This window comes from Neopelma chrysocephalum, unplaced genomic scaffold (assembly GCF_003984885.1).
Source record: "Neopelma chrysocephalum unplaced genomic scaffold, ASM398488v2 Primary Assembly neopelma1_80b, whole genome shotgun sequence".
Classification (NCBI taxonomy): Eukaryota; Metazoa; Chordata; class Aves; order Passeriformes; family Pipridae; genus Neopelma; species Neopelma chrysocephalum.
Genome location: NW_020897742.1, coordinates 5,494,434 through 5,508,408, shown reverse-complemented (window position 1 = coordinate 5,508,408; position 13,975 = coordinate 5,494,434). Strand labels below are relative to the sequence as shown.

Here is a 13,975-nt window from a genome sequence, read left to right as displayed (position 1 = left end):
AGATTAAAGCAAAAGACTGCAATACAAAACCCCCATTTTAGTTACTTAAACTCAAACACAGACAAGTACTAATAGGAATTGACCTTTTACAAGTTTCTTTACCAAAAAAAACCCCTTTCCAGTTTCTACAATTGTCTCTATACATAGGCTAGTAAGACACTGTGCTATTACCCTGAATATGATAGCAGAGTTTATTACATTCTTTTGTTCTAATTCTCTTTTCTCCTAAGTGTATATTAGCATATTCTAGCTGAATGGAAGTTCTCTGCAATCTGAAAGTAGCTATAGCATTTGTACAGTAGTATATGGAGATTTGTTCTTGTCCCCAGGCTCTCTCCAAAGTTTCATTACTGACACTCAAGTAGGACACCTGTATGCAAAAAACATCAGGCTGCATATTTTAATCAATAAACACACCATTCATTTGAAAGCTAGTTCCTTGAGGAAAGGAGACATGCTGTGGATTTTTCAGTTTGTTTTGGACAGGTTCAGGATTATGGGTTGTTTGGGTTTTTTTGTTATTGTGGTAGTTACCATTGTGTTCTGCAAATCTGCCAGGATTAACTGAGAAAATGGTTCAGGCTAGTTTTAATCCAGGTTAGTTACTCAAAGCAATTCACAGCACACCAGCACAAACATTGTGCCACCACCAAGGTGGTGCCCCATGGACACAGGTGCAGCTACAGCTTTAACTGACAGTGAGACTATTTGTGGAACCCTGTTAGCATTTGTTTTTAAATGGATTCATACAACTAAGGGAGAAAGACACAGGTTAAAAAGTTTGAGATCACTCAGGTTCAGTTTCCCATACTGAAAAACTTCTTTGTTCCTCAGACCTCTGAACTTTTACTGGTCTAATACTAAAAGCTGGTATCTCAATCCAACAGTGTACAGTTGTATTGGTTCATTTACAAATTCTTACAAGATAAATATATTTTTGTTAAATATGTAAAAACTTGATTGGTTCTACCCTTAATGACTGAAGCCCTTAAATAAGTACAAAAATATTTACACCTTTAAAAAAACCAACAATCCAAATCCACTGGGTCTTCAACATCCTCAAGAGGGGAAGTGCAGGGGCAGGTACAGATCTCTTCACTCTCATGATCAGTGATGGGACTTTAAGAAGTGGCATGAAGTTGAGTCAGGGGAGGTTTAGGTTGGATATCAGGAAAAAGTTTTTCACCCAGAGGGTGGTAGGGCACTGAACAGGCTCCCCAGGGAATTAGTCAAAGCACCAAGCCTGCCAGAGTTCAAGAAGCGTTTGGACAACGCCCTCAGGCACATGGTGTGATTCTTGGGGATGGTCCTGCATTAGGGTCAGGAGCTAGACACCATGATTTTGATGAGCCCCTTCCAACTCAGCATATTCAGATTCAATTATCGAAACAATCATGTCTATTCCTCTTTTAAATGAGCTACAGATACTGCATCCTGCAGCATTTTAAGGCTTCCCTCATCCCCTGACTATTCATGGCTCTTAAGTGGATGACTACAGAGCTTATCTGAAAAGACAGAAAGACATTCTGAAGTATTTGTCTATGGCTGATATAGATCGTCACAAAGGAACCCACATCCTCAGGAACTCTGGTTTCAATCTGACAATGAAGTACCTTGTATCTTCAGAATGGTAGGACTATTTCAAAGTCTTTTCAAGGCAAAGCTATTATAAGGAAAGCCCCTGTAAACCTTGAAACAAGTATAAAAATTTTCTTCCAACTGATAATAACTCTTCAAGATAGTGGTATTATCTTCATACATGTGGGCAATGAAATATCGCCTTAGTCACTATGTCATTTAACAGAAGACATGCATGTCTGCCTTTATTGAGACAGTTAAATTACAATTTATCATTTACAAACTGATATTAAAAATATCAGCTGAGATTACGGTAGCAAAAAGAGAAATCTTTAAACAGAAGAATATTTGCAATTTATTTAGTTTGTATTTATTCCACCATGATCACTTTCCCCTTTATGTGCAAATTTGTCTTTGTAATATAAAGAATAAAAAAAACAGTGAAATAAAAAATATGGCAAGATATTCAGGGCTAAGTGAATATCCCAAATTACTTGGGAGAATAAAGTAAAATAGAAAATAGATTTCCAATTCATCATGGTCTATATGTGGTCTTTTCCCAAAGACCACAACTTGATGTTTCCTAAATTTTCCTTCCGCTTGGCAACAAGCAATTCTGATATGGAAAGGCAAGAAAATATCTGCCTTAGACCTGATCAGATAAATTGCCACAAGAATCATCTCAATGAGTTGCTTCCTCAAGGAATCCCATTTTTTGTAGTTGAAGAAAAAACTTGTACATCAATCACTAGGGTCAGAAGAAGTGCATTCACTTGGCTAAAGGTTGTGGGGAAGAAAAAAAATTTACACAGGTCTCTTGTAAGAGTATTTCTGCACACATCCTCTATTAATATACACAGGTGCAGATGCACACACCCACGACCTAACCAAAAACAGGACAGCCACAACAGCGTGGCACTACCCAGCAGCCAGCAGAGTTCATTACTAGCTTTCTACTAAAGCAGAACTTAAATCTGGGAATACAAAGTCCTTATATCTACAAAAAACAGCTTTACTGCACATGAGCATGACCTTGATGTTTCAGGCCATTCCAGACAAAGTTGTGTCCTTAATTCATCTGAATTTCTTGTCATTCCTTATTACCCTATATGGAAAATCTGCATACAACTGGCTATCAGACACCTCACTGTCCACGGAGTTCAGACATATAAAAAAGCTGATTACTGAATAGAGCTATGTCCATTTACTCATTGACCAGCATTTTCAGAAATAACATGAGATAATTTCATCTAAAATAAAGCAGTTCCAGCTATCATCTGCTTCTACTTTACTACTACTTGCTCTCCTGCAAGAATGGTAGCACTGAATTTAACCACGGTATTTCTTACTCTGTTCTGTCACAGTGTGTCTTATCCAGCAATTAAGTCAAAACTAGCAGAATAATCAGCAATTTATGCTTAGAATGCACCTTGCCAGCATTCAGGGTGAATGATGATTTTCAACACCACATCTGTAGCAGCAAGTGAAACAACAGCAGCACCTGAACCTCTGTGCGAGGCCTCCACTCCCCAGACTGTAACCACGGCAATGCTTCTGGACAACCACAGGCCAGGAACTTCCCACTAGGGACAGGGCAACACCGTATAAGCTATAGCACCACAGGACCCTGACACGGTCTGGGTTACTGTTATTAGATAAAAACCTTACAGACTACAGTGATATTTTACTTTTGAGACTATTTTGCATGTAATGAAACACAGGGAAGAAAAAAACGTTACGCCTCTCTCACAATCCAAATCTGTTTTCAGTATCAGTGACCCTATGATACTACACCATGAAGCATGTTTGTTTCTCCCCCTCCTTCCATTTTAGAGGAAAATTAACCCAACAGCGGTTAAGATTTTGTATATCAGAAAATAAATCAAAACATGATGGCATTAAAAAGAATATCAATTCCATAATTCAGAAAATTACTCTGTGTATAAACCCAAAAACAATTCCCATGTGCCAAGAAAATAGTCCAATCACAAAGCAGCCTCATCTGATAGTTATGTTCTGGAAATTAAGCTTGAAATCTAAATATAACTAAAAAGTTCTACCTTGGAATAAAATGTGTATAAGACTTTCCTTCAATCATGCATCGTGCATACTCCAAAAAGGCAAAACAGCCATTCCTCTCCCTCATCACATTCAGCATCCATTTGATGTAACACACTGATAAAGAGAATTACTTCAGTGTACATTTGTTTTGTTTTGATTAACTAAAAAGGTACTTGGACTGTAAGTACACGCAACTTTATGGCAACTTTATGAATTCCCATCTAAGTCTAAAAGACGCGGTGCATATCTTCCCTCATAAATTTGGACAGTGTGATTTCAAAACAATACCATATTACCAAGCATACTTTTACCAATGCAGCATAAGCAACACATTTCATCCTATATACAAAACTTATAATGAACTCTACTCATTGGGTTCAATGCTGTCTCTGATTTTCTGATTCAGTGAAGTTCCGCAGTAGAGTCACATAAAATAAATCTAGGAGCTTTTTAAATAATGAACAATGTTACATGTTACAAAACTGGTCTTAAAGTTATATTTTTAATTTAAATCTGTCAAATTTTGGCAAAGGTGCTTTCACAAGTAGAGAGGGGACATTTGTGACTTCTGGCACTTGAGAAACACTGCAGGGCACATGTAGGAAAAAATACTGGTATTCTTTCTAAAAAAATGAAGAGCACTGAAATAGTTTATTTTGACACTTAAATTGCCTTTCTTCAGAGGCAGCCAACCATTAAAATAGACAAAGTGATTCACACCTCATGGTGCTACTGTTTCAGGCTTCTACATGCACAAACCGTTCTTCATCATAGCATCCATATTTAGAGGTTTTCTTCATAATCCTAACAGAAATAATTTCTAAAACACGGAACTAGTTGGATATCTACAATTAAAAGGAATTGCCAGTATAGTATTTTTTCAGGAGATGCAGCTTTTATTAGTCTATTTTATATTTCTTTTATCTTCTAAGTCAAGTTTAAAATATTTCTGACAGAACAAACACTTCATGAATAAAAAAACAGTTTCTGCTGCCTTATTTGCTGCTACATTCAGGTTTTGCCATCAGAATTTTGATATCAGGAGTTCTGCTGCTCCCCACCCTCACTGGCATTAATGCCACCATTTCCTGAGTCAAGACAAACCCTTCAGATCTGGGAAGATAACGATGAGTGGGGAATAATGAAAAAAAAAAAAAAAGAAGCACATTTCATATAGTTTAAGTAATTTATTCATAGTAATACTGATCAGTAAACTTAAAAGCAATTAAAAAACCAGGGCTTTACAAAACTTTACAGTGTAGTAATAGGAATTTTTTTTTTTTAAATGCAGTTATTTTTAGCTTTCCTTATGAAATCTATATATCAGTTCAGAAGCTTCTAATATCAGCATGGATGCAACTCTTAAGTTTAACAGAATTACAATTTTGTGCTGACAGAGAAAAAAAATTAAACATAGAATAACATTTAAATTAATAGCAGCAGCTGCAATACAATAATAAACTGTCAGTATCTCCTTGCCAGATGAGTAATTCAAGTAGTTGTTCTCAGTCACTTTTCATATAAAAGTACATAAATAAAAGGGGGGGGTTACTTTATAATCCAGGTTTATACATCCTAAAGAGGTCATTAAATTGAATAGGCCAAGAAATAAAAACTATGGCTTAATGCCTAAGTGGGCTGACTTTTACTGTTGGAGGAGGTCCCAAGATGTTCACTAATGGAAACAGATTGTGCATGCACACCCCTGGCATTAGAAAGGTTTTCATTATTCACTAAACCTACAGCTTCCAAGATGGTATTACTTCCTGCTCTTCTCCATTTTCCTGAGCTATTAGAGGGAATAATTCTATTCCTAAATCAAGAGACTTCATGGATTTTCTATCACAAAAGTTTAAAAATTCCACAAAAAAACCAGAATTCAGAAGTCAAGCAAGGTTACAAAATTGTGTAAGAAGGGGTGGAAACAATATTAAGTCACCCCATAACATTTTATATCTACTTACTGCAGCTTGTTCCCAATGATTTCAGCTGCACATATTAGAAGTCTACCACAACAGACCTGTCCCTACATAGCAGAGGGTGCTAGAAGTTATTTACAAATAAAAATCCGTCTCCTAAACGTGCAACAAACAACAAGGTCTGTCTCCCTAATTTTGTACGTCACATAATCAGCACCAAAATGAAAATAGAGACTAGAACCAACCAGTTCCAGAAACCACAGGGAAAACCAGTTTAAAACTAGTTTCCGTATGAAATAGAACATTTTCATAGCACAGGCAAACCAAACAATTGTATACCCCTCAACCAAAACCTGGGCTATTACAGTTTTTAGTGCATAATCTCTTTGAAGATATGCACATACACACTACCATGAGTTTATCGATGCAGGACTCTTCATTTCGAACAAAAGAAAAATACAGAGGGTCAATCAAGTTGTACAGTAGCAACAAACACAAGCAGACTAAGCTTTCCAAATTCAGAGTTCGTTCAATAAAAAGTAATTTCCAAGCAACACCCAAAGATATTTCCCTATACCTATTCCACACTAGGCTAAATCTGTGCTGTTGAGAGAGCAATGTTTGATATTTAACCAACAACTAAGCTACAGACTTTGGACGACTACCTATAACAGCAGTGACAGACATGGACAAAGAACAATGATGCGTTACAGCCTTTAAATAGTAATCAAGATTTTAGTTAAACTTTAAATAGCATTTGGAAGAAAGTGTGGAACTTCAGCATTTTTTCCTTCTAGCTATTTATTTATTTGGATAGTAACAGTCAACATTATGTGTTTTGAGATTAAAAAAATCAGAAGAATATTTGTTAAAGATTAGCTTTTCTTCTTTCATAGTTATTCAAACCTTCTTTCATGTCTGTATGTGACCTCAATTTCCTCCTGAAGAAAATTGTAAGAAAATTCTTGTGTTTGAATGAGTCACAAACTTTATCTTGCTTTATGTAGGATCCTGTTATTCTGTATTTTAAATATATACTAATAAAATCAGTACAGTCAAGAAGCAATAAAGCAATCACTTGGTTATCTGAATCCTCGAGGTTCAAAATTAAACACTCGGGCATAGATGCCTTGTGATCATCCTTTTTATATCACATAAGTCAATTCTAAAAATTAAACTGTTCTCCAGTAGAGGTTAAAAAAAAAGCTTCATCATCTCCATTTCATATAGTTGGAAATGCAGAAAGATGATGCCATACAGTGATAACACTAGATTAGGGTTCAGACCCTCCTGCACACCATCCTTTTTAATTTCTGCCTCTACCATCTGAACAGCACCATCTTACTAACAAAAATGAATGATGAAATGACTGTGGACTAAAGTAACAATGCTGCACACTAACATTAGTCTTCATTTTGGCACACAAAAAACACAAAGTGATTGGTGACAATTTGCAAACCATTTGACTCAGGTAAGTTATTCCATGTGAAATAAAATTAATGAAAGACAAGAATAATCAAAACCAAACTGTATGTGGCACTCATACTGTTTTTCTTCTTACGTCTATCACCTTCCATACCCTATCACAATTGAAACAGAGATTGGATAGGAGGTATGTTTCACATGACAATGAAGAAATTTGTGTCCATCCAACAAATAAACTCCATGATACTTCACAGATGTAAAAAGGCCCCTTGCAATAGCTGTAACTGTAGCAGATGAACACAGAGAATAAGAAAAAGCTAGGTCCATACCACATAAAGCAGCTGTTACTGAGACTATCCAACCTAGTGAAATCCGGACAAAATTCACAGAATCACAATCTGCCAAATATTCCAACCCCTTTGCGCATTAAGAGGTGGTCAAATCATGGTTTAAGCATACAGTCTAAAACTGTAATTAGTAAAAATGTTAATTAGTATAATGTTCCAAATGAAGGATGCACATGACGCTCCACCTGCACTAGAGGAGCCGACGCAGGGCTGGCCATGCAGATGCAATGATGGCTACACGGGAACATTTGGACATTGCATGGCTGTGGCAGCAAAAGCTTCACCCACAGTAGGTATGGCCTGGGAACTGAGCACTGCATTCAACGTGGTGTTTACATGGCAAACGGCTCATTAAAATAAGTTTATTACTAGTCAAGTCTGCCAATATAAACACAGTATTCTTGTTCTAAACCAATGGGATGTACCAACAAAAAAAGTGTTTTAAATAAATTTGTTACCAGAAACATTTGCTGCTTTTCAATGCAACAGTTTAGGAAAAAATCTTGGACACAATATAGCATCCTCCCTCCCCCCCCCGAAAAAACCATCCTTGTGGGTTATAAAAATATACATATTTAATTTTTTTAATATTCTTTCATTATGTAAAACTCTACTACCAAGTTTCAATCACTTTCATCTTTAAAATCCAAAGTCAGCTTCACTGTGACATTGATACAATTCCAGTAATATTTTGTAGATCAAACACTGGCAAGAAATCATCAATTTACAGCTGCAGAGATTGGTTACTGCAGTAGCACTTTTCTTTCTTTTTAAATTAGGCAGCTTTTGTTACAGATTGCATTACTAGATCAATAGCCAAGTGCTTTGGCATCCCTCTGTCAGTAGTCAGAACTGAAAATATACTTTAAAAAACAGTTTCTTATCAGCATTTGTACACATTCCAACAGATACTGAGGCTACTAATATTTGGAAAAGCGAAGAGTTCCTGAATTTTTATTCCTTCACATATAAAGCAGAAGAAAACTGTGCTAATTTGATGGTGTGGGTGTCTTTTTGTTTCTCTGAAGTTGTTAAAGAGACTGAACAACTACAGGGTACAAATGACACACTCTGCAATCTGATCAATACAGATGAAATATTGGGAGTGAACATTCCTCTTGTGAATACACATACACAATATCTGCAAGCACCTTGTATGGCAGTAAAAGTATTGAAGCTGAGCAAAATGTTCTTTTTGCTTTCTTACACTTCAAGTGAAATACTTTGATCCTAGTGTGGAATAAGACAGAATATAAGAACAGGTAAAGCTGTCAGAAAATAGACCTGTCCTTTTCCAGCTAACTATACTGCTATATATAAATCCATCAGAGGGGAACAATGAACAAAAGACAATTCTGTTTCCTTAAAGATCATCTTTTTCAACTCTGCAGTAGATGCTCTAAAATTACAGATCAAAAATAGAAAATTTATAGAAAGAGTCACAAACTAATAGAGAAATAACAGCACAAGAAATATAACAAACAAGGAAAGATTATTTCTTCAAGAACAGAGAATCATCTGGCCTTCTAGCTACTTACTGGGCAACAAATTTTAGATCAGATCCTGCTAACTGCTACAGTTTCAGCTCTTCCCCATACTTCCTGGCTCAAATTAACACAACAGATTGCTCTTGCTGATTCAAAACTATGCGGCAATAAATTCAGGAAAACAAAACGACTTTCATACTAAATATGAAACACTTAGAAAGCTCATAAGGCCAAAATCCTACGAAGGGATACATTGTGTCGGCCATGATGACCTGGAGACCCCGTATTAACAGAGTTCAGTCTAGGGATCTGCTCAATTAACACTCTTGGTATAAAGTTGGCATCTACTCAATTGATGAGATCGTTATGGACAGATGCACCTATTGAAAGGATGAGAGTCACAGCTGTATCTGCAACCTACTTTTCATTAAGAGTAAAATTCCAGGGTCTCAATAGCAAGGGTCAACACAGATGAACATCTATTCATGTTCAAACTAGTGGAAACACACAGTTTACCTGTCAGCTTTATTTTAACAAAAAATAAATGGCGAATTAGTTCAGTTTTGGTTTGTGGGTTTGGATTTTTTAGGTTCTAAGGCATGTATATTCTGAGACACTTGAGCACTCTTGGGCTAATCATCTCTCCATTTCTCAGTCCATCCTGCTTGCATTCCCAGCGTAGCTCAACACTGTGCTCACGATTTCACTGCTGCACTGTCTAATTGACAGTTTTAAGAGCTCCTTCTCTCAAATGCTCACATAGCAACCACAGCGGAGCAGGCAGAATATATTCAACATTTTACACCACCAGTGTGATGCCAAAGTTTAACACTAAAATCCTGAGGCTTACACTAAACAAGTCCAGGGGCAGACACCAGACCCTTCTCTGGGCAACCACCCTCGACTGCAGCCCCAGCAGAAGGCCCAGGCAGACCACTGCAGGGAGGAGGATGATAAGATTTATCTGAGCTGTTCGTCACCACCATACAACACTAAAGTTGATTTCAGCATGTGCTGCAGTGATACAATTACACAGGGCAAGGAAGTGGACGTCTGGATTAGTTTTCCACAGCCTACAGTGACCTATCTGGCTCTAGTTTTAGAACACATTAAGTGTTCAGCCAACACTTGCCAACGCACCCCTGAATAATGTGTATTGAATACTACAGAAAATAACTCAGTTAATACTGTAGATGGGGCTTATATGCAAAAGCATAAATACACAAATGTATTTGAGAACCACTAAGCTCTCCTTAATGTAGTTGTCAATTAGGTACTATTCAGTAGGAATGTATTTATAGATGGGTTTCTTATAGATCACCCAAGGTCAAATACCATTACGTGCTATCACCCATGTGTACATGCAGTACACATAAAAATGTCACTTTGTTAAATTAGTGGATGACCCAACTGGCAGAAAAGCAAATAGCAAGAATATGGTAGCTTTACAAAGGGATCTGCACCATCTAAATGTAATCCACAAAACGGGTTTTCATAACCACTAATGCAATGTTACATGACCAAAAAGAGTAAGAGCTGTGACAACAGTTATTTATCTTAGCAGAGGCAACCTAACAACAGGCTTTCAACACAATACAATGAGAAAAGGAGCACTTGGTTGACGTTTCAATGAGGTTGCAATAACCACTTCCCTTTGCAGATGTTTTGGTGGAACCTGTCACTGAACAGAGTATACAGTTCTAGCATTCCCATTTTCATCTCTCTATTGGACCAAAACCAGAAGAACCCCACCAAGCACAGGCTGCACATCTGACCTGTGCGAATGAGTAGAAAGTCCTCTATGATTCTTTTTTCCTTTTTTAAACAGAAAGACGATGGTGACAACCATACTGTACATTTCAATTTGGGGGGAGGGGGTATTTTGCTTTCAAAACTAACTATGAGGACAAACTAAATAGTGAGTTCTCCATCTCTTTATGCCTCTGAATTGAGAATGCATGTCTATTTGAAAGATAGGCTTTAATCACACACCAGCGATTATGCTCTACACAGGCATAAATAACAAGTTTAAATGCACATAATATAGCAAAAATCACATCAGAAAATCTAATAGTCTCTCCTGAGCCCCAAAGGGGGGTGGAAGGAACATAATCAATCAATGTATTTGGCTTTATAGATTCTCCTGATGAAGAAATGGATGTGGTCAGCCATCCTGTGGCCAGGGAGGTACACAAAGAAAGTCTCTTCATTTAGAGCCACTGAATGAAACAGCTCTTGATAGGCAGTGAAATTGGTATCTAGAGTAAGACAGCTTATTACCTCAGCTTTTCACGGCTTTCAAATTTACACCATGTGTTGTAGATTAAGAGTTACTTTTTCACTTTTTATGGCTTCCCAAAAATAAAGCATGCACACAAAATGCAGAATAGCAGCTGTTTATGACTTTTTACACTGTAAGGAAATGAATTCCATTTTGAATTCCATTCCTCATTTTTAGTTTTGGTTATGTTATTTTTGGAGGATGAAATAGTGGCATTCCAGCTAGTCTTTTTAAGATGTTTTCCCTGAGTCTTAGTTTCTGTTGCTGCATTTCTACTTTAAACTAAAAATACATTTCCACTTGTGATAATTTACACTGAAAGTAAGCTGTTTAGTAAACAGGTATATTTTTTAATATGAATATGATATTTTCACACTCTGCTTAGCAGCATGCAAATGCGAAATTAAAGTCAAATAGCATAAACCAACAATACTAAAGCCCCAAAGAAAAAGCTTTTACAGGAAATCCATTGCAAATTTCATAAATAAGAATGATAAATAGTAAATTATTTCATACACAGACACAGAGAATGCACAAGCTAGGACATTTGATTGATGAGTGTTAGATTTTACTTGCTACTAATTTTTTAAACAATACTTACAGAGTGCTGAGCAAAGTGATGACCTTTAGCATTAAAAAAATGCTTAAAAATGCATTTACAATCCAACTAACACTCTCCCATGGTTTGCTAATTTGCCCAATGTGTTACATGAAGTGGTCTACATTGTAAGCATACAAAACAAACAAACAAACAAAATCAAGTTCTAAGCAACCCAGTCTCAATTTTGCAGTTAAAATTTCTCTTCAGAAACATAAACATATTTCAGTGTATTTAATCTATGTCCAAGGCACAAGAGGCAAGACAATACAAGAATCACACTGTTGAGTATAAAAGCAGAGTGTGAAAAAGTCTACTGGGGTTAAGTATTAACCTGATGCATTTTTCAGAACGACTGTACTATTTTTAACTTCTCTTTTTTGGCCACAGGTCAAAGTTTTCCTAGCAAAATACCAAAGTGAAAATGCTGGGAGCGAAGCCCAGAGGCAGCTCTCTTTGCTTTGGCCTAGGCAAAAACTTATCTGAACCCAGTCAGATCTGTAGCGCTATTTCCCACTCCCCTCCACTGACTATGGCTGTCATTATGCCTCTGAACATCTATAAGAGGAGTAACACAGCACTACAGCCTCGGGAAAAACATTTTTCAGATGTTATAGGAAATTCCTATATTCTCCACACAGCACAGGCATACATACTGTTCAGTCAGTCCCTGTATTTTTGGCCAAACAGAACTGAGCTATTTGAAAGCAGGAGAGAAAAAAAAAGGACACAGTGTAAGTGCCTTTAGCAACTCTTGGAAGGACTGGGATTTATTCCTCCCTTTTCTGCTCCTCATAACTCGGACACATTGGAAATCTTGGGACACATTGGAAATATAAGATTTGAAGACTCTAAAGTTCAGTTAAAATAATAGTGACAATAATAATTATAATAATAATGATAATAACAATGATAATTATAATAATAACAACAACAATAATAATCTCTTACTGCCTTTTCAGAGTTTGGATGTTTTAAATGGGGAAATCTAACTCCCTTCCCACTTCTTCCCGAGGGCACAAATTTCTTACTAAAGTAAATTATATTTCATACACTCACACAGAAAAATGCTATTTGAAACAGGAGACAAGACGAATCAATTTGCCCCAGTGGAAAATAAATGTGACCCCACAGGACCCCCCAGTTACATTTCTCCCTTAGGCGTGTCCTTTTCCTGAGTTATTTCCACATCACACAGCAACCTCATCTTTACCAGAGGACGTTTTGGAGGGGGTGAGCGATGGGTTGCCCTGAGCGTACACAAAGGCAGGTACTTTGGGGACGGGCACGCCGTGATTACGAGGCGCGAAAGGGAACGGTGTGAACGATGCTGGGCGAGAAAACAAGGCGCTTTCCTCCCCCGGTCAGATCTTGCCGGGCACATTTCTCACTTCCCCCACAATAAGATGTACCTAACCGGGAAGCGCTCGCTCCTCTCTCACGGCGCCGTGTCCGTCCCCTCACCCAGCACAGCCCCGCGGGGCGAGGGCCGATCCCGCCACCTCCCCGCCGCCGGTGGCCCGGCCGGGGGCGTGGAGACGATCTCTCGTCCTCCGCCAGAAAAGCTCTCTCAGGACGCGGGAGCTCTTTCCTTCCTTCCCGTTCCCTCCCGCCCGGCCGAGGCGAGGGCAACGCTCCCTTTGTTCCCCCGCCGAGCGCTGCCCCCGGGCGCGGCCGCCCCTCACCAGAAGGCTCTCCACGTTGACCGGGGAGCGCGGGTCGCGGATCATGGACTCCAGCTTCCTCTGGCGGCCCTCGAGCATCCCCGCCGCCGGCTCCGGCGCCTCGGCCGCCAGGGGAGCCGCCGACATCTTCCCCGCCGGCTGCTGGCTCATCCTCCGGCCCGCCTAGTGCCGGGCCCGCGGAGGGCACTGCGCGGGGCCGCCGGGCGGGCCTAGTGCGGCGGCGATCCCGGGGAAGGGCGGGGGCGGCGAGGCGGGAGCGGAGGGCAGCGCCGCCGGTGGCCGCCGCCCGGGCATGAAGGGCGCGGGGAAACGGCCGCTGCTCCGCCCGGGCGCGGGGAGAGGGGAGGGGAGAACTGAGAGGGAGGGAGAGAGGGAGGGACGGAGCACTTCCCGCCGTGCCCCCGCCTCTCCCCTCTCGGGGCGTCCCTCGGCGGCCGCCGGCTCAGTGCCCGTTCCGCCGGGACATCGCTGCGGGCGGAGGGAGGCGGGCAGGGAAGGAAGAGCGGCCGCTGCGGAGTCTGGCTCAGAGCGCGGCTCCCTCTGCAGCGCTCGCTCGCTGCCCGGGCGGGAGCCGCGATCCCCGCCGGCCTCGCC

At 39.5% G+C, this 13,975-nt stretch overlaps 1 protein-coding gene across 8 annotated transcripts in view; it reads right to left on the bottom strand.

Moving 5' to 3' along the window:
• The window catches only part of ROCK2 (Rho associated coiled-coil containing protein kinase 2), a 108,636-nt gene extending 95,030 nt beyond the window's left edge, over positions 1-13,606 (bottom strand). For 2 of the 8 annotated variants that reach the window (XM_027690254.1, XM_027690253.1), the window contains exon 1: positions 13,382-13,585. In XM_027690254.1, the coding sequence (XP_027546055.1) occupies positions 13,382-13,531 (150 nt within the window). In that variant the 5' untranslated portion in view covers positions 13,532-13,585. Of the gene's footprint in view, positions 1-13,381 lie in introns of all 8 variants that reach the window. The other 6 variants (XM_027690258.1, XM_027690255.1, XM_027690256.1 and 3 more) reach the window with 6 other exon arrangements.
• Between the last annotated feature and the right edge of the window lie 369 nt (positions 13,607-13,975).